Below are 27,561 nucleotides of genomic sequence, written 5' to 3'. Positions count from 1 at the left end.
TTGCACTAGGGAGCCGTTTCAAAAGCATCAAAACGAAATCCCAAAAACTTTATTTTGGCTAGAATTAATTGAAAATGACATCATTTGTTCTTCAATTTCGCTTGAAGAATATTGGGGCCATAAGACTAAGATCTTGTATTAAGAATGTAAATAGCATCTAATTTGAATTTTATTCAACTTTTAAATGACAATGATTAAAATTGTATTCATTAGACCAAGGGAAGTTAACAAAGGGAAGTTGGTGTGGAATTGAGTGCTGGGATGTCATAATGAATTGTTTGCAAAGCCATTAGACTGTAAAAAAAAAATTATTATTGAAGTGGTAATTAAAACAAAGATTACTGTCGTTTTACTTTCTACTCCAAAATTTTGTTTAATTCAATGTTACTTGCTGTTTCTTGCTAATTATTTGAGAAATCTACTAGCAATTTCTGAGGGAAAATTGTTTCGAAGTAAATCCATTCTTTTTGTGTGCCTTTTGCCTTTCCATGGCTAAGAGTGCTATTGAAAAGCCATGGGAAGGATTCAAGTCATGCTGCTGTCAGTGTGATGAATTTGACGGACAGGTGGGGGCGGAGCCTGAAACCTCCCTCGGTCAGTCATGCTGGAAATCTCTCAGCATAGTTTCAGTCATGGGAAGAAACAACTGGCTGGCCTTGAGCCAAACCACTCTCTGTTTGTCTGTCTCTCTGTCTCTCTCTCTCTGTCTCTCTCTCTCTCTCTCTCTCTCTCTCTCTCTCTCTCTCTCTCTCTCTCTCTCTCTCTCTCTCTCTCTCTCTCTCTCTCTCTCTCTCTCTCTCTCTTTTTTTTCCCCCCCTCACACTGTCGTTCTCTCTCAGCCGGCTGGGATGAGAGATGTATCCGTGCATAATTGGGGCTTTGTGGTGAGCTGTGCCATGCTTGCTTGCCCTGAGGTATTCCAAGATAAGTCTCTCGCCGTTGTTCTCATTGACAGACTTTGACTTTACGCGAGCCTTCAATCTAGTGAAGTCCCTCCTCCGAATGGCGCTTTTTCATCGCCCCGTCCTCACCGGTCTTTAATGAGACTCAGGCTCCCTCATGGCCCTTCTCAGCTTGATTTATTTGATCAGATTCATATGATTCTACCCACTCTGCAGTCCTTGGGCCCATGGCAAGCCCGTTCGCTCTCTCTCTCTCTCTCTCTGAGTGTGATTAAAGTGGTAAATCAGGGGCAGGTCCTGTGCTGTGTTTACTCGGACGCCAGGCAGCTGCAAGCTGTTTGGCCTCTCTCTGTTTCTCCCGCTGTTTAGGCCCATTGCCATGGAGACCGCACCACCGTCTCCCAGCGGCTGGAACCGTGCCCCGGGCTGTTTTGGTTACATTCACACAGCGAAAGTACGAAAAAAAAAAGAGAAACGTTTTTGCACCATCGCTGCTGCAGTGTCTGCTCAAGTTAGTGTGGTGCAATGAGTAAGAGAGAGAGAGAGAGAACATGGTATGTAGAGAGAGATGGTGAGAGAGTGTAGACTTAAAAAGAGAGGTAGATGGGGAGAGGGTTTGGGGGGGGGGGATAAGAAGCCAAGAGCATTACATCATTGCTGGAGTGGAGTCAGAAGGGAAGGATATGAGTCAGTGGGCTGACTGTGCCTGGCTCTCTCTCTCTCTCTCTCTCTCTCTCTCTCTCTCTCTCTCTCTCTCTCTCTCTCTCTCTCTCTCTCTCTCTCTCTCTCTCTCTCTCTCTCTCTCTCTCTCTCTCTCTCTCTCTCTCTCTCTCTCTCTCTCTCTCTCTCTTTCTGGCTCTTGTCTCTCTCCCTCACTGAAGTGGTAGTCAAGCCTCTTACACTGAAGTCACTTCAGTTGGGCATGGGTGAATGCGCTTATAGTGGCATTTAAACAGCGTTACATTTTATAATTTCTCCTACTTACCATGATCATAAGTTTAGGACAGCTGTAGAAAGATTGAATGCAACATGTATTGTTTATGTAAAGACTTGAATTACATGCAATTTTCCTGAATTTTTGGAATTCCTCTCTAGATTGTGTTGAAGAATGCATTGAATGTTAGTATCCAGAATTGAGAGTCTTGGAGAATAATAATAAAAAAAAAAATCTAGATTATGTTACGTATTGAATGTATGTTAGATTGTGTATTGAATATCAAAACTTGTTTTGTAACATTGAATATGTTTATCCAGAATCTACAATCTTTTATGATTCTTTTTTAAGAGTTGTCTTTGTATTCTAGAACCTACTGTAATATGCTTATATTTACAATGGTTATGAAATATTATGTTTAAAGGCTTGAATTATGTGTAGAATCTGTAATTTTCTAGAATTCTTGAAGAATGCACTGAATGTCACTCTCCAGAATAAAGAAACTTCTAGAATTTTTCTCTATTTTTTATGTCTAAAGTTATTAAATATAACTATCCATAATTCATAATATTTTTTATCTTTTTGATTCTATTCTAGAATGCTTTCAATTGCCTTATCTAAAATATACAAACTTCCTAAGGATCCTAGAAATCTTCTAGAGTTCTAGATTCTGTTCTAGAATGTGTTGAATGTGTGTCTATGGGCTCTATTAATGATCTAAGCGCATGGTCTAAAGCGCAAGTGCACTTAGGGCGTGTCCGAATCCACTTTTGCTAGTTTAACGACGGGAAAAATGGTTGTCGCGCCAGGCGCATGGTCTAAAAGGGTTGTCTCTATTCTCATAATGAGTAATGGGTGTGTTTTGGGATTTACGTGTGTTAAACCAATCAGAGTCTCATCTCCCATTCCCTTTAAACGCCAGTTGTGCTCGCGCCATGGCAGATTCGATGGTTACATGACGGAATTTGCAAGCGGAAAGACTGAACGCGGTGATCAGACCATCTACGGGACAAGCCGGATTCCACCATATCTTTATGTACACAATATTAATCTTTTACATCATAATCCTTTTATATTTAATATTTGGCTAGTTTGTGTGCTGCTGGGTTTCCCTGTGTGTGTAATAAACACGAGCAATAAGCAAGAGTGTATGCGCGTTGTGCACCCGCCTATAGGCGCATATTACCAATGTGCCCTTTAAATAAAAAAATATAGATATACTGTGCCATTGACTTTAGACCAGGTTTCAGTTGGTCAACCAGCCAATAATCTTCTAAAATTCATTCAGTTCCTTCTTTCCTTCCTTCATAAATTATTCTTTATTTAGAAAAGAAGAATCTAGAACTCTTCAACACTTCTTCAATTCTTTGCTTTTAGATTCTTTCTTTTAGAATGCAGTGAACATCACTTGCTAAAATGTAGAAACGTCTTCTTTCAACATTCTTCAAGTATTTTGTCTTAGATTGTATTCTGAAATGCATATGTCTAGATTATAATTGGTCGCACTAAATTGTATGTGACAATTCAAATAACAATCATTTTACAAAAGGCTTAAACAGAAATTCTCCTTGTGTTTCAAGAGTAATGCCCCTATATTCTGTTCAAGAATTCATTATGTACCGTACTTCTTGTAAATGCATAACTTTAGATAATCCTGTGATCTTATAACTCTATATGCAAGGAGAGAATGGAGTAACTCTCTAGACTCGAGGCTCTCTAGTAACGCCGGTGATGTTGTGTTTGGTGTCTATTAGCTCAGAGAGGAGAAAAGATAGTGGAGGATTCTGCTGAAAGAGAAAAGACGGTGAGGAATAGAAAGGGAGGAGTGATGTCATGTTGGAACAGGGAGACAGTGTGTGTAATGTGAGAGGAGAGGGTCAGGATTGCACTGTGTATGTGTGTGTGTGTTTGAGTGTGTCTGTATGCCCACCCCTCACCCTCCAGGGGTCTTATTATTCCCTCTGAAATGACAGCCTGTCATTAATACAAAATATAGAGTACATCATTCACACACATTAGCAGACATTCATGCACTTGATGTACACCCACATGAGCAGTTTTTCTGGGAGTATGGAAAGTTTTTGTCTGTTCTGATAATTTGCTACTTTCATAACAGGTTTATTCTTTTCTCTGTTGACACATTCTTTATTTCTCTCTCGCTGAGGAGCAGGTGAACGAGTTTGGCAGGGAACCTGTATAGCGTCTAAAGCGCCTTTCTTCCCGTTGGCCAGGTTGAGCTCTTAATTAAGGCTGTTTCCTGTTCGCTGAGTTTTAATGTGCAGCGGGACTGGCCCGTAGAGAGTTGACCCGCTCTCTGTTTCCCACTCGCTGAATGGTGGCTCAGAGCTGAGCTGTGGCTGTTCTCCGCCACAATAATGTAAAGCCTTTTTTACCAACTAAATTCCCTTATATTTTATTGTTACACTGAACCAAAAGGCAACAAACTCTGGCTGCATCCTAAAGTAGGCAAAAACAGTATGTGAAATGAGTAGTGTGTACACATTCACGGTACATCCAGTAGACACTTTACTATCCCATGAGGCCATGGGAGAGGAGTTGTGAATGGCAGTGAAGTGATGCAACTAACACTGGTAGTTCACATGACAAGTGACAACATGGCAAATGTAGTATGTCTGGATCACACTCTTACTTCACGCATTTAGACTACACAGAACATACTTTTTAACGGTTGTGAAGTAAGTCAAAAGTTAATCTAGAGAACCTTTGCAGTCTCTGTGTTTTGTGGCAGTTAATGAGTGCAGGTTATTAGCGGAATGCTAATGTTGTTAGCATGCTTAAAATGCTAGAGTGAAGGAATAGTTCACTGCAAAATTAAACTTCTCTCATCTTATACTCTCCTTCATGTCATTTATTAATACTTACTTTTTTGGTGGAACACAAAAAGAGTAGTTTTGTGGGAGCAGAAGCTGTTCTTTTCCATACAATGAAAGTGAATGAGATTGGGGCTGTCAAGCACCAAGTATGACAAAAAATTCCAGAAAGAGTTGCTCATATAACTTGTGAACTATTCCAGGCATTGTGAACCTGAATATAAGGTAACGCAAATTAGATTTGACAGCCGAGGGGAATATTTCTAGCAAATAACAATTTCAGTTTGGGTCTGTACTCACAAAGCTATTGGATAGCTTCTGAAAACTTTGTAATACAAATGTGAGGAAATGGATATTAATGGAAGTTTATTGTTTTTGCTGTTATTTGTCGATTTTGGAGCTTCATTGTATGAAAAAGAGTTTATTCCCACAATAAAGAAAATGTGAGTTTCATTTAGGGGTGCACTATTCCTTTAAAAAAATGAGCTAAATCTCAGCTGTGTGTGTATATGTGTGTTTTAGAGATGTGAGGTTGTTAAGCATGTGATGGATTGGAGTGTTAGACTCAAATGACAATATGTCAGAATGTTAATTCCGTATGTGCTTGTGTGTGTGTATACGTACACAGTAATCATGCAGTGTAAATGCTGCTATTTAGGCCGGATAAATACAGGTATTTGTTCAGGTGGGGAACCCCTCCTTTCCCTTTTAGCTGTCCGTCAGCCCTCCAATCAGACCCAAATAATGCTTGTCATCTGAGGCTAAAGGTTATTCAGACAAGCGGCGTTTCTCCACACTGTGGTGGTCCTTCAGGACGGCATAATGGTGAAGTTAGTGAGTGCTATATCTGACACGTTCTACCTAAATATCAGTGTGGTCGGGGGAAGTGTAATGCTGGCAGCTTCATGCCAACCCAGAGAGGAAGTTGTGCGGTTGGTGTGTTGAAACTGCGCATTGCGTGTCACCCCAGAGGTTCTGGGAAGTGTATCGCCTGTATTAGAAAACATTTTATAGATGTTTATTGTATTATGCTATTAAACTCTCTCATGTGTTTGCAGACTTCACTAATTGTGAGAGAGATAAGTAATAGGCTGATACTCCTCTTAGCATATTTTTGTATTCATCCATACCCACGTATTTATCGAAGCACACAGACTTTGATCAGCCTTAAGGCAAGAGTAAACCTCCATTGAGAGCTTCCAGCAGAACTTCTCTTGCTGGGAAAGCCATTCTGCCTCTCTGTGCATGCCTGACTTTGTGTGATTACTTCTTAAAGAGATAGTTCGGACAATATTTAAATTCTATTATTGGGTCGATGACATGACACTTAATTCTTTGTTCTATCTGTTATATAATAATAAAAAACTGCAGAATCTCATGACCATGTACCAAGGTCAATAAGTCTCTTAAATATCAGATAAATAAATAAATATCAGTCCTTTTTTTATGACAAGGCAAGGTTATGTGAAGTCCCCATGCAAGCCATAGTGATATTTATGAATTAAAAATTAATATTTGTTAAAAAAATAACAATCATTTTAAAAATATGTACACATATATTCGAAGTATGAGGAAAATTTTTTTTGCATAATGGTTACACCATATTGGAATTTTATAGGCATTTTTAGGATGTAAACTTTTCTTGAAAATGGCATAAAAGTTTTGGGTAACACTTTATAATAACTGCACGCTATTAATCATTAGTTAAGCATTAGAAAACAGTTAATTCATCATTTATAAAGCATTAATAGACATTAATAAGCAGTTTATAAATACAGCTATAAATGCTTTATTCTTGTTTTAAAAGCATATATATAATGTGTTTAATAAGTGTATTTTCATACTTTATTAATGATCAATTTATAATTTCTAAATGAAGTATTGCATTGTTTACACACCAGTTATTTAGGAGCTGTCAGTGGTTCATAAGATCAGTTATAAATTATAAGTAAATGATTAATAAACTAATTAAATGTACATTCATCCATCTTATCTCATCTTATTATTCAGACATATAGTAATAGTTACTTAGTGTGTTTTTTTAAGCATTTGTAAAGGAGATTTAAAGGCTGTTAATATTTCTAATAATGTTCTGTATCACTGTGTTGTGTTTGTTTCTTTTTTCTGTTTAGAAGATAACTGAGTCTTTAAATCTCCTTTATAAAGGCTTTACAATGCATACCTAGTCCTCACTTTAGATGAGCTCACAAAAATAGTTAACTGACCACTACTAAATGCTTTATAACTACCTGCATTTACATTTACTTAATTTCTAAGTGATCTTATGAATCACTGGCAACTCCTAAATAACTGGTTTGTAAATAATGCTATACTTCATTTAGAAATTATAAATTTGTCATTAATAAAGTATGACAATACAATTATTAAACACATTATATATATGCTTTTAAATCAAGAATAAAGCATTTATAGCTGTATTTATAAACTGCTTATTAATGTCTATTATTAAAGTGTTACCAAGTTTGGAAAAAAAAAACGTATGAAACTTGAATACAAAAAGAGTTCACTGTAAAAAAAAAAACTGCCTTAAATTTTTAAGTACTATCAACTTGGATATTTAAGTCATTTCAACTTAAATCACATTAAACTGACTGTTCAAAAAAGGAGTTGAGTATAACATAAAAAAGGTTATTTTTTAAGTAAACTTATTTTGATGAGTTAAAGAAATGTAAAAGCATATGTTGTCATAACTTATTGATCAAATATTTTTTTACAGTATTTTTAAAAACTTGGCACATGTTTTTTAAACTAGATTTTCAAAATAATCTTAGATTTCTTCATCATAGATACTTTTTTATAGATGAACTATATAAATGTTACACAACATATTATATGGGAAAGCGCAATTGGGACATTCTGCTAAATATCTCCGTAGTATCTCAAAGCCTCATGGAACAGCCTCATGGAACAACAGAATTTTCCGTTTTCGATGAACTATGCCTTTAGTTAGACAAAATGAGTCACTGAAAATTATTAGGAACTATGACAAACCGCAACAAGAACTGAATTCACTGACCATATGATACCAATTCCAAATAACTGCAAATGTTTAGTGCTTGTGACGTCAGTTTCCTCAGAAGTTTCATCCGAGGAAACAGGTCAATCTCCCTTTTCCTTAATTTTTCTTTCTCTTCTTGTTCTCTGTTTTTTAGGCCAGTGCCTGGTTCTCTTTCCTCGTTGCTGCACCTGAGGAACAGACAGCGACAGCCACTGCCGGCCTCCATGCCTGGCACACTGCCTGACCCCACTATGCAAGGATCGTCTGCTGTTCTTATGCCTGTGAGATCATAAATACAGCCACAAACACACACAATGCATTTGCACTTCTCAGTCGTGGTTTCCTGATGCCTCTGACAACCGAAACGCATTAATACGCACACAAACGAATCTTTCATGCACCATTCTCATGCTTTTATCAGTAGTCTGCTTTAAATTAATGCCTTTTCCAGTGCCGTGGCCCATATCAGTGGCTGTTTTATCAGGAAGCCCATCAGCAGAGGTGTAATTTTCTACCAAAGCTCGATCCGTTTTAATTCTATTTCAGAAATGTCAATAGGAACCTGAATGCAGGCTGAGGAAGGAGTGTGTGTGTGTGTGTGTGTGTGTGTGTGTGTGTGTGTGTGTGTGTGTGTGTGTGTGTGTGTGTGTGTGTGTGTGTGCGAGCCGCCCATATCAGGGTTCTAATGACACAACACATGTTCTCATTGTAACATAAGCCAGTCCATGTTGGCTATAGAGGTAAAAGCACAGAGTTGATTAAATTAAAGTAGGACGTTTTTTTTCTCTCTCGATTGACATCCCAAGAAAGGGGTGCAGGGTGGGGTGATATTTTTAAACCAAATATTCCTCCAATAATTACTGCGGACTGCTGCGCTTTCACCCTGCAATAGGTCATCAGGGGGTTGGAAAGGGGGGTCGGAGGGAGATCTTGGAGGTCTTGGGTTTTAGTAACAGGACCCCCAGTCTCTCAATCTCTCACACACACACACACACACACATATTGAAAGTACCATTTTACAGTTTCCCTCACCTTAAACTGATCGTAAATCACCAGCGCACTCTTTGTATGAGTGCAAACATCTAAAACCTCCTTTTTAGCCTTTTAGTCGCATTTAATTGAGACTTTCTGAATTAAGATATTCTATCATGCTCACAGAACTGAGCTTTGGTTGAGTTTGTGGTCTTGTTAATAGTCCTATTTTAGGCTTCACACTTCTGCAGTATTCAGCTTCCTCTCTTAGCTTCTCTTTGACTGCTGATTTTCCCGCAGAGTTGTGGAATATGTATAAATACACACATTAAACCACATGCATATATTTACGTAGCTATCTAAATGTGATGTTCAGCCATGGACTTTTACATATAAAGCTTTTTTTAAATACTAAAGTGTGACCCTAAACCTAAAATAACCTAAAATATTTAAATAATACTAATATCGACTGTTAAGATTATAAATAAATGTTAATTTATAACTTTAGTGTTATTGGAATTAAGAACATGTATATTAAAATATTTTAAGCCACTTTACCCTTTGATGAAGGTCAAAGCTACTTTTACTTTTTTACAACTACATATTGACAAAATTATTTTAAACCATACAAAAACGCATACATAAATACAAATTAATATATTAATAATATTTAATAATAAATACTTAGGATTATTGCATTATAAATAAATATTAACTATTATGTTTTGTGTTTTTAGACTACAACATGAACAATTATAAACCAAATGTCTCCATGATGTTCCCATCTGTAAAAAATGATATGATCAATAAGTTATGTTAGCATATGTTTTGAATTGCTTTAACTCATCAAAATAAGTTGAGCAATATTTAACTTTTTTATGTTATACAAGATTCAACAAATTTTTAACTCAGTTTAATGTAATTAAATGTCCAAGTTGATTGTACTTAAAAATTTAAGGCATGCAGCAACTTTTATTACATTGTAATTGTAGTAATGCTTTTCAGTAATTTTGTCCCCAAAGTAATCTAAAAGATTTACACACTTACATTGTAGCTTGTTGTGAAATTGCTTTGTTTTATTCAATTAGTTTCATGCATTGATGTGTTTGGTTCTAAAGTATTATATTCACGTTTGTGGGTACAGATGGAGAGGCAAATGTCTATGGGCTCCAACATGATGGGCATGCAAGGCCCTGCCCACAACAGCTCATGCTCCTCCCCTCATGTTCCATCCATGCACTCAGAAGCAAAGCTGGTGAGTCAGTCATCAACACACACACATACTTGCATATTTTCTTGCTTGCCTGGCCTGTATAATTTGATTTGTGACTATCTTCTTATAGTTATGGAACTAGTCACCCATATAAGATACACAACATAAGCACGTATGAGCATAAGAAAACTTCTTTCTTTCTGTTGCTCATATACACGCAGCCACACACACACACACACACACACACACACACACACACACACACACACACACGTCTTTCTCTCTTTTACTGCAATGAATGTATGCCAGTATGTCCGATGTATATCTTGATGCCCTGAACATACACTTGTGGCTTTGCTGCTTGTTAGCACTAGTTTGGCATGGTGGTGATCTCATCAGAAACAAAGCAGTCAGTCAGAGCTCACGAAGACAGAGAGAACGAGAAAAAGAGAAAGAAATAGACTGGTGGAGAAAGCCTAGGAATTGAAAGAAAAGGAATATTTGTTTTTTTTTTACACATTTCATCAATTTGTACAAATGACAAGACAAACTTATTTATAGTTCTCTAGTTGCTACAGGAATGTACAAATCTCTCAACAGAAATCGAGACTCATCAGACCAGGCAACATTTTTCCAGTCTTCAACTGTCCAATTTTGGTGAGCTCGTGCAAATTGTAGCCTCTTTTTCCTATTTGTAGTGGAGATGAGTGGTACCCGGTGGGGTCTTCTGCTGTTGTAGCCCATCCGCCTCAAGGTTGAGCGTGTTGTGGCTTTACAAATGCTTTGCTGCATACCTCGGTTGTAACGAGTGGTTATTTCAGTCAAAGTTGCTCTTCTATCAGCTTGAATCAGTCGGCCCATTCTCCTCTGACCTCTAGCATCAACAAGGCATTTTCGCCCACAGGATTGCCGCATACTGGATGTTTTTCCCTTTTCACACCATTCTTTGTAAACCCTAGAAATGGTTGTGCGTGAAAATCCCAGTAACTGAGTTGATTGTGAAATACTCAGACCGGCCCGTCTGGCACCAACAACCATGCCACGCTCAAAATAGCTTAAATCACCTTTCTTTCCCATTCTGACATTCAGTTTGGAGTTCAGGAGATTGTCTTGACCAGGACCACACCCCTAAATGCATTGAAGCAACTGCCATGTGATTGGTTGATTAGATAATTGCATTAATGAGAAATTGAACAGGTATTCCTAATAATTCTTTAGGTGAGTGTATAAGCTCCTTCAGTATTATCAACAGCTATCGCGTTTCTCAGGAGCTAATTACCCTCCTCCATCCCCAGCTCCACCTCTCATCCAGTCAGGATTTGGCATTCTGATTCCTCTTGAATCAGGCTAATTTCTCAGATTATGTTGTACATTAAAATAGTGCATTATAATTGTTGGTTCTGTTCTGTTTACCCTAAGGGGGGTTATCGCTGCTCTCCCTACTCTTATCCATGCTAGGCTGCATGGATGCGCAGGGAGTTTTTGCCCAGAACAGAACCATACCGCCAATCCAAACTGTATGCTAATTGTCAATCGTCTTTGACGATAGTGGTCCTAAAAGAACCTGTATTTAGCGTCATCCACTTGTGATCCAATCAACCAAAACGCATTTTAATACCAGGGAAATACTAATATAGAGAGACTGCAGTGTCATACACACCATCACTAACATAATGCAAGAAGCATTCATTAAACAACAAGCTGAAACATAAAACTTACAGTTTGCTGTAGCATTTTTAGTCTTTTACCATAAAAGTTAATGGTAAGGGTTTTTTACAGTGTGCAGAACCGATCTGATTAATCAAGGTCTATAGAAGTATCATAAATGTAGTTTATATGATTTATGCAATATATTCCAAGTCGTCTGAAACTTTTATTTGTGTTTTGAATAGACTCAAATTTAAATTGTTATTTGGTGAACATAATCCAAACAGCTAATTTGTGTTTATGTAGGCTACATTCAAATCAAATTTTACTTTGTTGTCCCATGTAAGAAAATCATGCAGGTTTGGAACTGCTTAAGGATGAGTAAATGATGACTGTGGACTATTCCAGGACGGTTACATCCGTCTGCCTGGATTTGTACAGTTACCGTAGATCCCGATAAGTTTTAATTTGAGCTTCATAGCGGTGGCAAGAGGATCAGCAAGACAGATTTGGTAATTAGATTAAAATCCACTAATTATACATGTAATAATCCGGTATTTGTGGATTTGGAATTGGACTCAGGAGGGAGTTAATTATTTTGCTCTGAGAAAAAGGGGAGCGCAGACATTTCCAGAAAGGAGGCGGCTGAGATGAATAGAGAAAAACAATACAAGATAAAAGACAGAAAAGGAGGGAGAGTGTCTCTATGTCAAAGCATGAGTGATGATTCTGACGGTGGAAAGAGCGTTCGAAGAGCACTTAACTCTCTCTCCTTCCCTCTGTCCCGCTGGAGATTGATCGCCGCGTGCATTTTTTTAATCCTTTCGTTTGTTGCCATGGGAACGGGCAGGGGGAGCATAATATTACTTTAATGTGCAGTCGTATCTGTCCCCTGGCTGGACTCCAGGCTCATCCCCCCTCCATGCCTCTCTCTCGGCCCTGATTGTAATTGAATTATAAATTCTTTTTTTTTTCTCTCTCTTTTGCTCCGACACATGAAACCATTTGTTTTAAGCTTTCAAGAGCCACTAAAACAATCGTATAGGAAGAATTAAACATGGGTCATTCTGCCTTTGAATGCTGGATAATGAAATTATCTGTAAGAATGTAAATATATATAAATATGTAAAATGGATGAAATTTTAAAGTGATGAAAAGCACAGCTGCCAACATCTAGTGTTCCATCAGTCAAAAATATGATTAGTATTATATTGAGGCTATAACATTATTATATAACAATATTTATTCATTTATTTTTTATTAATGAGATCAATTATATGTTAAATACTAATTTTCAAACATTAATAAAACAATTTTTGATTAATGGTAAAACAAAAACAAATGATTTTTATGTTTGGTAACAATATTTATTCATTGGATTATTATTGATTATTATTAATGATATCAATTATATATTAAATAATAATTATCAAACATGAAAAATGTGTCTTTTACTTATTTTACTTATTACTTATAAATTACTTATTATGATAATGATTATGATAATTCTGATATAATATGATAATGATTATGATCATATGCTAAATCTACCTGAAAAACATTTTTCTTTGTTCTTTGTTTCTCTGTTTGGTAATACATTTTTTTTTTTATAATAATTTTTTTTTTTTTTTTTTTTTTTATTCAAGATACATTCTCTGAAAACAAGTCTTAATATTTTCCACAATTCTGAATTCTTTTGTTTGACTGATTTTTTAGATATTTTATGATATAACAGCACAAAGATTTCTTTTTTTAATTCCTTTTTTGTTGTTATTACTATGGCATTGGCGCCTATGCAGCTGGGATAATGGTAACCGTTGCTGTCAGGTGACCTGTTCTGGGGTGATCGGAGCCATGTGTCCCCCACATGGCCTGTCCCGGCCCAGCACAACCTCAGTGTGGAGATCCAACCCTAATCTCATTAAACAGAGATGTCAACTTATTCCAAATGGGAAATATCTCCCCCAACTGTAACCTCATACCCAACCCTCAGCCACAAGAGAGAGAGAGAGAGAGAGAGGGGGCCGAACTAGAGAACATGAAGAAAGCGAGAGACAGAGGAAAGTGAAAGACTGTGTATGTGAGAAAGACAGGGAGAGAGTGTGTGAGAATATAGTATGTTAGATGGTGGATCAGTGTGCAGATGTATGCGTGCGTGTGTGTCGGTGCTCTTTGGCCGATGAAGCCAAATTGATTTTGTGGTGGGCCAGGGGGTCTCCGGTGGAAAAAAAACCTGCTAAAAGTGCTTTTGTTCCCACGGGACCGCTGTCAGATCGTCTCTCACACACACACACACACACACACACACACACACACACACACACACACAAACACACATATACAGCGCTGTATGGCAGAGTGCCTTGCTGTCTTCATTCTCTGTGGTTAAGGTGTCATTTATCTCAGGCCAGATGTGGATGAGCAGGCTTGTGTTTGTGGCTGTTTTGCTCTTGGGCTGAGCAGCAGAATATTTATTATTAATGAAGCCCCTGATTATACGTTTCAGATATCCAGTTGTTCGATGTGCTGGGCAGATGTAGTTGTTCTGTTGTAGAAGTGGGAGTGAGATACAGTAAAGTCAAATAGTAGTATATTCAGAGTTCATAAAGACATGTTTCTCTCTTGGTTTCCATAATTCGCTTTATGATGTATTTTCATAGACATGTACTCAACAACATTCTGTTTATCTCACATAACCAAACCGTGCCCGGTCATTTTGTTTTTCCTTGATTTTCCACATGCTGTGTTTTGATACATGAAAGCTCTGGTGTCTGTGGAAAAGGAAGCATGAATGCTCTTATCAGAGAGAGGAAAATGCCTGTGTATGTGCCAGCTGAACCCTGTCAAACTCACTGCGGATCCGCTTTCAGTTCTTCCACCACTGTTTTGGCTTGTGCGGGGTTTTGAAAAGAAAAGTCCCTATGAGTTTTTGCCAGTTATATACTATACAGCTCACAACTTCCTTTGAAACATTAGTATGTAAATATTTGCTTAGAGCTATAAACTTATATATATAAAAAAATAGTATATCCTATTCCTAATAAGTACTTTTGTCTTGTTTTTCAAAAAAAAAAAAAAAATACAATATAGTGCTCAATGCTAAGGATTTTTTTTCTAATCAAAATTCTACATTTACATTTTTTTTCTTGCCGAACCTCAAACTAAATGTTGTAAATAAATGGAAAAAATAGCCCTAGTTATTTTTTGTTGTTGTTTTTGTCCCATGTTACCGTAACCCTCTGATGCTCTTCCGTAATTTTGGATTTTTTTTTTTTTTACTTCATTAGAATAGTACGAAACTTGGTAAATCATGACCGTGATTCGAAAAGGTTAAATGGTCCTGAAAAATAGCCACACTTGTACTGTGGAAAATACCGCATTGGAATTGAATGGGAAACAAATTTAAACTAGTGGAAACGTTTGGTGCTGCGCCCAAACAAAATCTTTCTGAAAGCTATTTTTTTTTTTTAGATTTTCAAACTTTGGAACACTACTTGGTTAGATTTATGACTTTCTCTTAGTTTTAGAGTAAAACTTGTTTTGGAAAATAGTATTTTTGTGCATTTTAATACAATAAACATAAAACTTTGTTCACTTTTTAAAACTTTTTAAAACAATAATCTGCCATGTGTTCTTTAAAAAGAGACCAAACTTATGTGTTCCAAAGCATTCAAGATTTATGACTGTTAAAGTTGGGAAATTTTAATGTCTATGCTCAATTTTCAGGTGCTCATAAAGTGAATAAATGGATTACAACTACTGCATAAACATAATTTAGTACCAATTCAGTAGTAAACTGTAATAAAATAGGAACAAACAATCAAAGTATGAAGCACAAAAACTGACAAATGAAATAGTGCTTTTCGGGTTTTCAGGCAAGTCTATAACAGTAGTTTTGGTTCTCTTACGAGAGTTCTCTCGTACTGCGTTCGTAGAACGCTGCGGGAAAAGTCTCTTTTCACGAAATACTGAAGCAAAATTATCCTTAATTTTCATATTTGTAAAACGCATTGCGGCAGTGCACAGCCATGGCGAGACGGCTCGCTCACTCATTGGCTGTTCTGCGGCAACTGCATGAGCCTATCGAGCGAGGGCTGATGCAACATCAGACCAATGAGAGTGCTTCGCGCGCTCCTCGTCACATCCCGCCGAAACGGGTGTGGCCATCCCCTATAAAAGGAGCTCGAGTAGGCTGATTCAACTGATTTTCATCTCTTCAGCGAAGCTCACGCATCGCTGGATCACGGAGAAGCAAGCGTCGTCGAGGCAAGCTTTCAGCGGGACGAGCCCTTGAAGCCGCTGGCCTTCGCCGCCTTCTACTGCCGTACCTGCTGCGCTTTCCGGCGCTTCATATCCTTTATCTGCTCTGTTTTGTGTATGTGTGTGTGCAGTGTTCCCCGAACACTCACCCCTAAAAGAGCCGCGTCTTTTTCAAGATGCCATCCTGTGGCTCGTGCCGAGCCCCGCTCATCGAGGGAGACCGCCATGTTATTTGCGTCTTCTGTCTGGGCGAAGAACACGCAGCGCTCGCGCTCGCTGACGGCGGCTGCCCTCACTGCGAGCTTTTGCCGATGGCGACTCTGCGGACTCGCCTGGCACAGTTCTCCGAGCCTGCGCCCCCCGCCGCGGTGCCGCGCCGTAAGAAGCGCCGCTCGCAGCGGGCCCCGGAACCCACCTCTTCCCGACAAAGCTCGCCGGCTCGCCCGCCAGCTTCACCGGCTTCCCCCGAAGCACTTCCTGATGCTCAGCGCCCGCAGTCTGCCGCCGCTTCATCTGAGGAAGTTGTTTCTGAAGTCGAGTCGGTCGAAAAGGATTCCTGCTCTCTGCTAGCTTCAGGCAGTGAAGACTGGGCGAGCTCTGCGGATCTCACGCCTCCTGCCCGAAAGCCGTCGGCTAGAGCTAGCATCGAGAGGGAGCTCATGCGAGTACTCGCGTTGGCCTCGGCGAGCCTCGGCCTCGAGTGGTCTGCACCGGAACTCCCCTCGCGCACCCGGCTTGATGGTAGCTTCCTCCCTGGTGAGCGCACTTCTCCTGTGTCTAAGCCCGCTCCGTTTCTTCCTGAGCTTCATGAAGAAGTGGCGAAGGCCTGGAACGCTCCCTTTTCTGCACGAACACGTTCGTCTGTATCCCCAGCATTTTCCTCCCTGGATAATGCTCAGGACCGAGGCTACCTCACTCTGCCGCCGGTGGAACAGGCGATAGCAGCCCACCTTTGCCCGCCCTCTGCTGGACGGCGGACTAAGCCAGCGCTGCCGTCAAAAGCCTGCCGCATGACGTCGTCGATGCTTGCGCGGATCTTCTCCGCCGCTGGGCAGGCGGCATCGGCTTTGCACACCATGGCCACGCTTCAGGTGTTCCAAGGCGATCTCCTCCGCAAACTGGACGAGATAGGACCTGAAGCTATCTGCATCGCGGACCTGAGAAGCGCGTCGGATCTTTCCCTCCGCGCTACCAAGGCTGCAGCACAAGCCATGGGACGCTGTATGGCTTCCGCTACCGTAGCCGAGAGGCATTTGTGGCTGACGCTCACGGAGATGGCTGATGTAGAGCGCAACGCGTTCCTCGACGCCCCGCTATCCTCCGCTGGCCTTTTTGGATCTTCTCTCTCCGAGCTCGTGGAGAGATTTTCCGAAGCCCAAAAAGCGTCACAGGCGTTCAAGCACTTCCTGCCGAAGCGCCCCAGTTCTGCAGCGGGCCGTGAGAAACAGGCCCCTCGGAGCTCACAGCCTCAGCCCCCGCCTTCGGCCGCCCCCTCACAGCGACAGCAGCGCGGATCACGCCCTCGCTCTCGCTCTACTAGCCGCCGCCCCACTCACCGCGGGCCGCGACCAAGGGTTGTGTTGAAGCCGGAAGCCCCAAAGAAATCCTAGCACGCCTAGGAAAGCGCAGGTGTGTAAGCCCCGTTGCGACCGGGCCCTCACCAAAGCGCACCGCTGTCTCAGTCCCAGGAATTGCGACTGCTTCAGCGCTCTCAGCAGAGCACAAGCCCGCACAGCTGCCCGCTTGCCTGCACACAAAAGCCGTTTTTACGGCTACCCAGATAAATCCCGAAAAGAGTGTATTTTCTGGTGTCCCGGCCAAGGCCGATGGTGCTATAAATGTAGTGTTGATGCCCACTTCTCTGTGCCCATCCCTACACACAAGCACAGCCCTGCACACAGGGCCCGTACTCATAAGATCGATGCAGTTCGGTCGCGCCCCAAACATAGTCAAAGTGCCCACTTCCCAGTGCCCACAAACGCTATGTCTGGCAAGCCACAGGCTCCCTGTAAAAACGGGACCTGTGCGCGCCCGCTCTGTTCAAGCAGACAGCGCGGCCAAAGCAGTAAACGTGCCCGGTCCCCGCCCACGTTCACTTGTAGGCTGCATGAGTCCCATGAGACCTTCTCAGACCTCCCCCGCTCAGATAAACACTGTAGCGCGGCCGAGGATGAGCGTTTTGCCCGCTGTATTACGCGCGCTCCCCGCCTCAAATGTCTCAGGCGTAACGCCTATGCCAGCGCACCCCGAAGCGCCGCCGTCGCACAGCGAACAGAGCGCGCTTCGCATCCAACCCCTAGCCGGCCATGCAGACGCATGGGCCGCGCTTCCAGGGGTTTCGGACTGGGTGCTAGACATTATAAAGAGAGGCTTCTCGCTACAGTTTTGTCGACGCCCTCCACGCTTCACAGCGCGCATCGAAACTACGGTGAATTCAGAAGTAGCACACCTACTTCGCGCCGAAATATCAAAACTGTTGAGCAAAGGGGCGATACAACATGTATCCCAAGCTCAAGGCGAAGGGGGGCTATACAGCAGATACTTCCTAGTCCCCAAAAAGGACGGTGGTATCAGACCCATACTAGATCTAAGACGACTAAACAGAGCTTTAGTGAAACGCAGTTTCAAAATGCTCACGACCAGCAAAATCCTCGCGCACATTCGCCGAGAAGACTGGTTTATGTCGATAGATCTAAAGGACGCGTATTTTCAAATACAGATAGCGTCACGCCACAGGCGATTCTTGAGATTCGCCTTCGAGGGTCGGGCATACCAGTATACAGTCCTGCCATTCGGCTTGTCCCTGGCACCCCGTACATTTACGAAGTGCATGGACGCAGCGCTCGCTCCCCTCAGACTCAGGGGCATGCGAGTGCTGAACTATTTGGACGACTGGCTGATCATAGCTCAATCACGATCTCAGCTCGTGGAGCACAGAACCATGTTACTCGATCACCTCGAGAATCTTGGTATCACGATCAATTGGACGAAGAGCTCCCTGAACCCCAGCCAAACTATATCGTTTCTGGGCATCGTTCTGGACTCTCGTTCTATGACGGCGCAGCTGTCGCAACAGCGCGCGCTGCGCATACAGCACGCAGCGAGGTCCTTCCGCTGCGGTGCGATTATCCCGCTCAAACGGTTTCAGAGGATGCTGGGCCTCATGGCCTCAGCATCATCAGTTCTCCAGCTGGGCCTGCTTCGCATGCGCCCTCTGCAGTTCTGGTTGAAAGCGCGAGTGCCACGCGGAGCGTGGGCACTCAGCCGATTGCGCCTCAAAGTCGATCAAGACTGCGCAGCAGCCCTGAGACCATGGGCGGCGGGCGATTGGTACCGTTCAGGTGTAAGCCTGGGGACTTCCTCGAGAGTGAAAGTGGTGTCTACGGACGCATCCACCTCGGGATGGGGAGCGCTGCTCGAGGGCAGGCCGTTCTTTGGCCTTTGGTCAGAACGAGAAAAGCTCCATCATATCAACTGCCTAGAAATGCTAGCAGTTCACAACGCGCTGACGCGCTTTTGTCCCCACATCAAGGACCAACACGTCGTAGTCCGCTCGGACAACACGGCCGTGGTGTCCTACATAAATCGCCAGGGCGGTCTCGGATCCAGTTCCCTTTTCAGGCTGGCCGAGCGCCTCCTAATATGGGCTCAGCGCAACCTGCGCTCGCTGAGAGCGGTGCATGTGCCCGGGACACTCAACCTGGGTCCAGACAGGCTGTCCAGGAACAACGTTCCCACGGGCGAATGGTCTCTACACCCACAAACAGTCCGGCTGTTGTGGCAGAGATTCGGCAGGGCGGAGGTGGACCTATTCGCGTCCCCAGAAAACGCTCATTGCCCCGTGTTCTTTTCGAAGAACGACAGCGCACTGTCCCACAAGTGGCCGCACTGCCCGCTATACGCGTTTTCCCCAGTCTCCCTCCTACCTCAGGTGCTGGAGCGAGTCAGGGAAGTGAAATGCCCAGTACTGCTTATAGCACCGTTCTGGGACAACCAAGCCTGGTTTCCTGTCCTGATGCAGTTAGCAGACTCCGCTCTATGGCCAGTGCCATTGAGGAGAGATCTCCTCTCGCAGGCCAGGGGCTCGATTTGGCACCCACACCCAGAGCTGTGGTCCCTTCATGCGTGGACGCTCAACGGTTACCCGTTAGTCTCACGGATGGAGTGCTGAACACCATCACTCAGGCTAGAGCGCCTTCCACCAGGCGGCTTTATGCCTCGAAGTGGTCGGTTTTCTCCAGCTGGTGTACAGCTCGGGGCCTGTCACCCCTCGATTGTGAGGTGACGGAGGTCCTCTCCTTCCTACAAGAGCTGTTGGACAAGGGCAGATCCCCTTCCACGCTCAAAGTCTATGTGGCGGCTATCGCAGCGTGCTCGACAGCAACGCCAGGCCAGTCACTGGGAAGGAACGATTTAGTCATCCGCTTCCTCAGGGGAGCTAGGAGGCTGAATCCCCCCAGACCTCCCTCAGTCCCGGTGTGGGACCTTTCTACGGTCTTGGAAGCCATGAAAGGTCCCCCCTCTGAGCCTATCCAATCTGTCAGCCTCAAACATCTGTCTTTCAAAACGGTGTTTTTGATGGCCCTCGCTTCGGTGAAGCGCATAGGCGATCTGCACGCGCTCTCTGTGAGTCCAACGTGCTTGGAGTTTGGGCCCAATGACTCCAAAGTCATACTCAAACCTAGGCACGGCTACGTGCCGAAATCCCTCAACACTCCGTTTAGGGCTCAGGTTATTTCCCTGTCTGCCCTGCCGGGATCAAACGAGGAAGGGGACTCGAGCTGTCTTTGCCCCGTTAGGGCTTTAAGAGCTTATGTGTCCCGCTCCGCTGCCTTCAGACAGACGGAGCAGCTCTTCGTCTCGTTCAGTGGACGTTCCAAGGGAACGGCTGTTTCGAAACAGAGCCTGTCCAGGTGGGTGGTTGACGCCATAACAATGGCTTATACCACCAAGGGCCTTCAGTGCCCCTTGGGCATTAGAGCGCATTCCACGAGAGGCGTTGCCTCATCGTGGGCCTGGTCTAGCGGGATTTCCTTACAGGAAATATGTACGGCGGCGGGCTGGTCCTCGCCGTCTACATTCATAAGGTTCTACAACCTAGAAGTTCCCGCCTTGCAGGCCAGGTTGTTTTCGGTTTAGCCGAATCAGCTGTCTAACCAGGACACTGATTTCGCAGGCGCACAACGCCACCGAAGACTTCACCGCACTTGCAAGCCAAGTATTTTCGGTGTATTCGAGTCAGCTGTCTAAACACGGCACTGATATCGTAGACGCACAGCGCCGCCGAAGTTTTCTGGGCAGAATTGTGTAAGACCCATGTTTTTCCCACATTAGCCAGGCCCCCTCCTGCCTATGTGATGTTATATCGCGTCTAGAACGCACCTATTTGGGCGAAAGTGTGTAAGTCCCACATTTCCCACATCAGCCAGGCTCTCCCTGCCTATGTGACGTTGTATCGCGCTTAAGGGCGCATCCATTTGGGCGAAATTACGTAAGACCCACATTTCCCACATTAGCCAGGCCTCCCCCTGCCTATGTGATGTTATATCGCGTCTTAGGACGCAGCTATCTGAGGGTGGTTGTCCCCCCCCCCCTCCAGACTCTCCGAAGTCTACCGGGTGATTATGCACTGTATACCTGGACTAGCTTCCAGTGGTCGGTGTTTTCTCATCCCAGCACGCACGGCGTCTTACAAGTGGTTCCCGCAGCGTTCTACGAACGCAGTACGAGAGAACTCTCGTAAGAGAACGTACTCGGTTACTAACGTAACCTCGGTTCTCTCTAGAAGAGGGAACGAGTACTGCGTTCCCTGCCGTGTGCGCGGTTCGCTCTGGTTCGCTTCGGCGATGAAAACCAGTTGAATCAGCCTACTCGAGCTCCTTTTATAGGGGATGGCCACACCCGTTTCGGCGGGATGTGACGAGGAGCGCGCGAAGCACTCTCATTGGTCTGATGTTGCATCAGCCCTCGCTCGATAGGCTCATGCAGTTGCCGCAGAACAGCCAATGAGTGAGCGAGCCGTCTCGCCATGGCTGTGCACTGCCGCAATGCGTTTTACAAATATGAAAATTAAGGATAATTTTGCTTCAGTATTTCGTGAAAAGAGACTTTTCCCGCAGCGTTCTACGAACGCAGTACTCGTTCCCTCTTCTAGAGAGAACCGAGGTTACGTTAGTAACCGAGTACGTTACACTTTATTTTAAGGTGTCATTGTTACAGTGAAACTATATATTTAAGTACTGAGTAATATTAATTAACTACATGTACTTACTATAGGGTTAGGGTAGGATTAGGATTCAGTTGAGGGTTAGTTGCATGTAACTATGCATAATTTACTGTTATTACTACATGTAACATATGTAACAAGGACACTGTAAAATAAAGTGTTACCGTAGTTTTATATTATTATTATTAATGATTAGGCCTACAAAGACTAGCAAACAAGACCAGGAACGTGCATCAAGAACGTTTTATTGGATGTTTAAAACTAAACACCCGAGAAGCAAATTGTATAATATATTGAGTCTAAGTTTACAGTTTTGAATGTAAGTGGATTTTCCCCCCACTCCTTAAGTATAAATTTCACTAGATGTATTGTATCATATCTTCTAAAAATCATTTTGTGCATGGAAAGAAATTTCATAAGGAAAGACACAGAATAAAAATAAATAAATAACTACAGTATGCAAAGAATCCGCAGAATGCACTGAGTTTAATGTTTGCAAGGGCATTTGCTTATAGCTGCTTCACACAAGTTCTCTTGACCAAGAACTGAAAAATCTACGACTTCTGGTTGGAATGTTAGTCTCACTATTCATGCCAATGACAGTGAAAAACAATCTGTGGTTCTTTGTTTTATCAGGGGGTAATTATCTATTGTTTACATTGTTACCAAGATGATAAATTTGTGACTAAGCGTCAGGCTAGGTGGTGAGGGTTTTTTTTTTTATGAGATAAACAATACTATATGTTCCTGCTCTGTTTCTCCGGGGCCCTTGCGCTGGCACACACCGCTCAGATGACATAATCCTTGGCATGCTCTAAATGTACTCTTTTTTTTTTTTTTTTTTTTTTACTTGAACAGTGGAAAAAAAGGAACCTTTCTTAAAGAAACATTCCACTGAGGGATACAGCTATCAAAGTGATGTAAAGTTTTTATTTGAGCGCTGGAGATTCAGGCTTATGTAATCGCACCCTCGTTCTGTAACTGTAAGTACTGAACGCAAAAGTGTTCCGTTGCAGACATACTTTAAGCACAAAGTTACATTTGTTAAATATATATATATATATATATATATATATATATATATATATATATATATATATATATATATATATATATATATATATATATATATATATATATATATATATATATATATATATATATATATATACAGATGTCTTAGAATATCCAAATATGAGTTTCTGTAATTGTGGTGAGTTATACTATTATAGTTATAATATATGTTATTCTATACTAAATATGTTATACTATGTATGTTTTAATCCACAAAACATTTTTATAATATTTTATAACATTTTTATGAATATATATAATAAAAATGTTTTGTGGATTAAAAAAATTTAATTCTTGAAAAGAAAACCTGAAAAGAAAAGTTGTTTGGTATAATATTTTAGTATTATTTCTTAGAAAAATAATGGTGAGTCTCCCCCAAAACTGAATTAATAATTCATGATACCTAAAAAAAAAAACCTTCCACTTTGACAAATATATGATATATGAATATGTGAAACTTTTGTTTGAAAATAAAGATTAGGATGTATACACTCACATGTATTCAAGGTTTAAGATTTTTCCTTTTAGATCTCTGTTATGTAATTTCCCCATTATTATGTATTATGTCTACATGGAAACTGCAATGTTTGTTTAGTCATACCTTGTGCTGCAAATGTGAGATATACAATTATGTAACTTCATTTTAAATGCCATGTGTAACTTCAGACTGTCTCAATGACTCAGTATTTCTACTTGATTTTATACAATGAATTATGTAATTTCACACTAAGTTATGAGTCCTTTACTGAAGAGACACCACAACGACAAACAGAAATCCACGTTTTGTCGCCACATCTGTATGAATAGTGGCATTGTCAGAGAATGATGTCATAGGAGAGCGGTGATGAGCTAACGCACAGCTGAAACGAGCAACACTGCACAACTCGGCTTTAACATATGTTAACATACAAAGAAAGAGGGAGGGAGAGACTGAATCCATCATGGTTGTGAGAAAATGTTATGAAACTTTGTTTAACCATATAAAATGAGTTTAACACTCATCAAAATGACTGCCTATACACTACTGACTACTCAGAGCATATCATATTATCTATGTCTAAAACATAATTAAAGGGGTGATTGATTATGATTTAACTTTAGTTAGTGTGTAATGTTGCTGTTTGAGCATAAACAACATCTGGAAAGTTACAGCGCTCAAAGTTATTTTAAAGAAATTGCTTTTTAGACTACACAAGCGGCTGGTAGGGACTACATAACATTCCCCCCTTGGTTAGTGATATCACCAACCCTAGAATTTACATAAACCCCGCCCCCGGAACCCGATTTATCGATTATCATGACAGAATATGCTAATCAATGATTAGAAGATAACTACACATAAGCTACAGAAATTCATCAACTAACCATTCAGAAATGTTGTCTACATGTTGTCACTTCTTCTTGAGTCTCTCCATCTTTCTGACTTCGGTTTGAACATAAAAGGCTAAAAGTTTTTGAAATTTCCAGTGCATGCCTGTGTGAGGTAAAAGGACACAAGCTGTTGTGGCTCCGCCCCCTGTGCCGGGAGCAGCGCTCATTTGGATTTAAAGGGACAGACACAAAAACTGTCTGTGTGAGGTAAATTATTATTATAATTATATTATTAATAAAAAGGTGTGCTTTTGCTCGCCCTCAAAAAGTGACAACTTTAACATGCTAAATAAAAATATATGTGGGGTATTTTGAGCTAAAACTTCACATACACACTCTGGGGACAGGCTATCAGGCTATTAGACTTAGGCTATTTTACATCTTGTGAAAAGGGCATTATACCACCCCTATAAGGAATTACGTAATTAATTGTTGTATTTTACTCAAGCAATTGTCAAGGAATGGCAATTACTTAATCCTCTAGCTTCTTTGTGCATTGAGTCTTTTCTTGTCAATGCAACAAAAGGATTATCTCGTTCAGCTAATGCATTTTCAATGCACAATAGTTTTTTCATTAAGTAGATGGGGGGGGGGGGGGGGATGGAGAACATCTAGTGTGCATTTGTGTTCTAATGGCAGTGTGTTGTTATAGCTGTATGGGTGTCCATACTGAGGCCGCCAGTGGGTCCACACACCAGTTGAGGGTAAACATGTGGCACGCGTTTAGATGACCACCAATGAACGCTGTTTAAAGGTGCAGTAAGTGAATTCTGAGAAGCGCTGTTGAAAGTTGACCGGACCGAGCACCAAAGCATACTTTTAGCCAATCAGCAGTAAGGAGCGTATACATTCATGAGGGGGAGGTGTCCGTGTTGCATTGCGTGTTTTGTGAATTTGGGGGCTGGGTGTGTTTGTTTTGGTGATTTCAGATATCAACAGCGTTTCTCAGAAATCGCTTCTTGCACCTTAAGGTTAAAATAGGTTATGCCTACACTGTAGAAAAAAAAGTTGCTGACTTAAATTTTTAAGTACACTCAACTTGTTATCATGTTATCTTTAATTCATTTCAACTTAAACTATATTAAACTGAGTTTAAAAAAATGAGTTGATCTTGTATAACTTATAAAAAAGTTACAAACTTATTTTGATGAGTTAAAGGGTTAGTTCACCCAAAAATGAAAATTCTGTCAGTAATTACTCACACTCATGTTGTTCCAACCGCGTAAGACCTTCGTTCATCTTCAGAACACAAATTAAGATATTTTTGATGAAATCTGAGCTATGTCTCACTCCTCCATAGGCTGCTATGTGACCGAAACTTGCTGGCCCAGAAAAGTTATTAAAGAAATCGTTAATATAGTCCAAGTGACTACAGTGACTCAATCTTAAGTTTATCAAGCGACGAGAATACTTTTTGTGCGCAAAAACAAACAAAAATAACGACTTTATTCCACTTTTCATTTCCTTCTCTCTGGGCCTCGTAGTGTTTTTGCGCTGCGCGTCTGTGTTGCACGTCATCACGCATCACACACATGACTGGCGTCGGCCAATAGTGAGCCTACGTGATGACGTGCAACACAGACGCGCTACGCAAACCAACTAGAGGTCCAGAGAGAAGGAAATGAATAGTGGAATAAAGTCGTTATTTTTGTTTGTTTTTGCGCACAAAAAGTATTCTCGTCGCTTGATATACTTAAGATTGAGTCACTGTAGTCACTTGGACTATATTAACGATCTCTTTAATAACTTTTCTGGGCCAGCAAGTTTCGGACACAATAGCAGCCTATGGAGGATTCAGATATGGCTCAGATTTCATCAAAAATATCTTAATTTGTGTTCCGAAGATGAACGAAGGTCTTACGCGGTTGGAACAACATGAGGGTGAGTAATTACTGACAGAATTGTCATTTTTGGGTGAACTACCCTTTAAAGCAATGTAAAAACATATGTTGTCATAACTTATTGATCATATATTTTTTTACAGTGTAGAAATGCAAGAAACTCCAGAGTTCCCTGCTTCATTTGTCACCACACACTGTAAAAAGTTTAACTATTATTTACTCAATTTTATTGGTGAAACATTTTTACACTCAAAAAAATTGAGTAAATTTTAAAGCTGTGAAATCAATGAAATATACTGTATGAATTGAGTAAATGCAAGTAAAAAAATTAAGTAAATCTGAGTAACTGCATCTGGTACATTAACAAATAAAATTGAGTAGAAATAATTTAACATTTAAACATTAAAAAAAACAATATTTATGAGTAATATTAACTGTTTTTATTAATGAGTAAAATTAACTTTTTTATTTTCTCTAAACCTTTGTAAAATAGTACTCCAGACAACCACCATTATACATTACATTGGCCTTTATTTTCAATGAGTACAGCAATACAGCACATTTTAGACTGTTTTTTCATGTATACAATATTGCCTGCATTTAAACTTATTTAACAAGTAAAAATGAAATATTTAAACATTCAGGTAGCCTAATTCAAGTGTAATCAACCACTCTGTTATCCAATATCCACCGAATCTGCGCTGGTCCTCGTGCCGGAGACAGACTCGCGCTCTGCGGGTGAACTTTGAACTTCATACCGCCGTCCTGCGTTTCACTCACAGTCACTGTCTGAGGCACAGCCGAAATATACTGCGAGCGACTGACACAACCTGCCAATAAACAAAAAGTGATAGTTCTGAGGACATTTTATCATCCAAATGATAATAATTATATTCATTATCATTATGAAAGTCATGTGTTTATGCAAAGCGTTTCAATCACGCAAAAAGACAAACGCGGCTCTCGTCTCGTTTAGGTGTCGAATTACGCCTCTGTATGTTGTTTTGCATTAAATATGATTTAAAGCACAGTAATGATTTTATAGATAAAATAAAACATACACCAACCTGAATTTCACAGTGAAAATGCACCAAATCTGCGACGCTGAGAAGAGAGCTGTTGTTCTGGAGACTGGAGAGTTCAAACAGCCACGCTCACTCCAACCGTCGAGTTTTCGTCACGTCAGAGGGTGGGGGAGGGGGGGCATTGTTTTAATTGAGTAAACTTACTCAATTTTAAGAGCGTGTTAAATATATTAATAATATTGATTT

At 41.2% G+C, this 27,561-nt stretch overlaps 1 protein-coding gene across 1 annotated transcript in view; it reads left to right on the top strand.

The window, feature by feature from the left end:
* Nucleotides 1-27,561, top strand: part of creb5b (cAMP responsive element binding protein 5b) — an 82,227-nt gene that overhangs the window by 29,731 nt on the left and 24,935 nt on the right. Inside the window, exons 6-7 of the mRNA XM_081389861.1 lie at nt 7,841-7,967; nt 9,803-9,913. Coding sequence (XP_081245987.1) covers nt 7,841-7,967; nt 9,803-9,913 — 238 coding nt within the window. The remainder of the gene's footprint in view (nt 1-7,840; nt 7,968-9,802; nt 9,914-27,561) is intronic.

Source organism: Scardinius erythrophthalmus, assembly GCF_964197995.2.
Source record: "Scardinius erythrophthalmus genome assembly, chromosome: 16".
NCBI lineage: Eukaryota > Metazoa > Chordata > Actinopteri > Cypriniformes > Leuciscidae > Scardinius > Scardinius erythrophthalmus.
The sequence above is the reverse complement of the archived record's forward strand: the minus strand, read 5'-3'. Positions and strand labels throughout refer to the sequence as shown.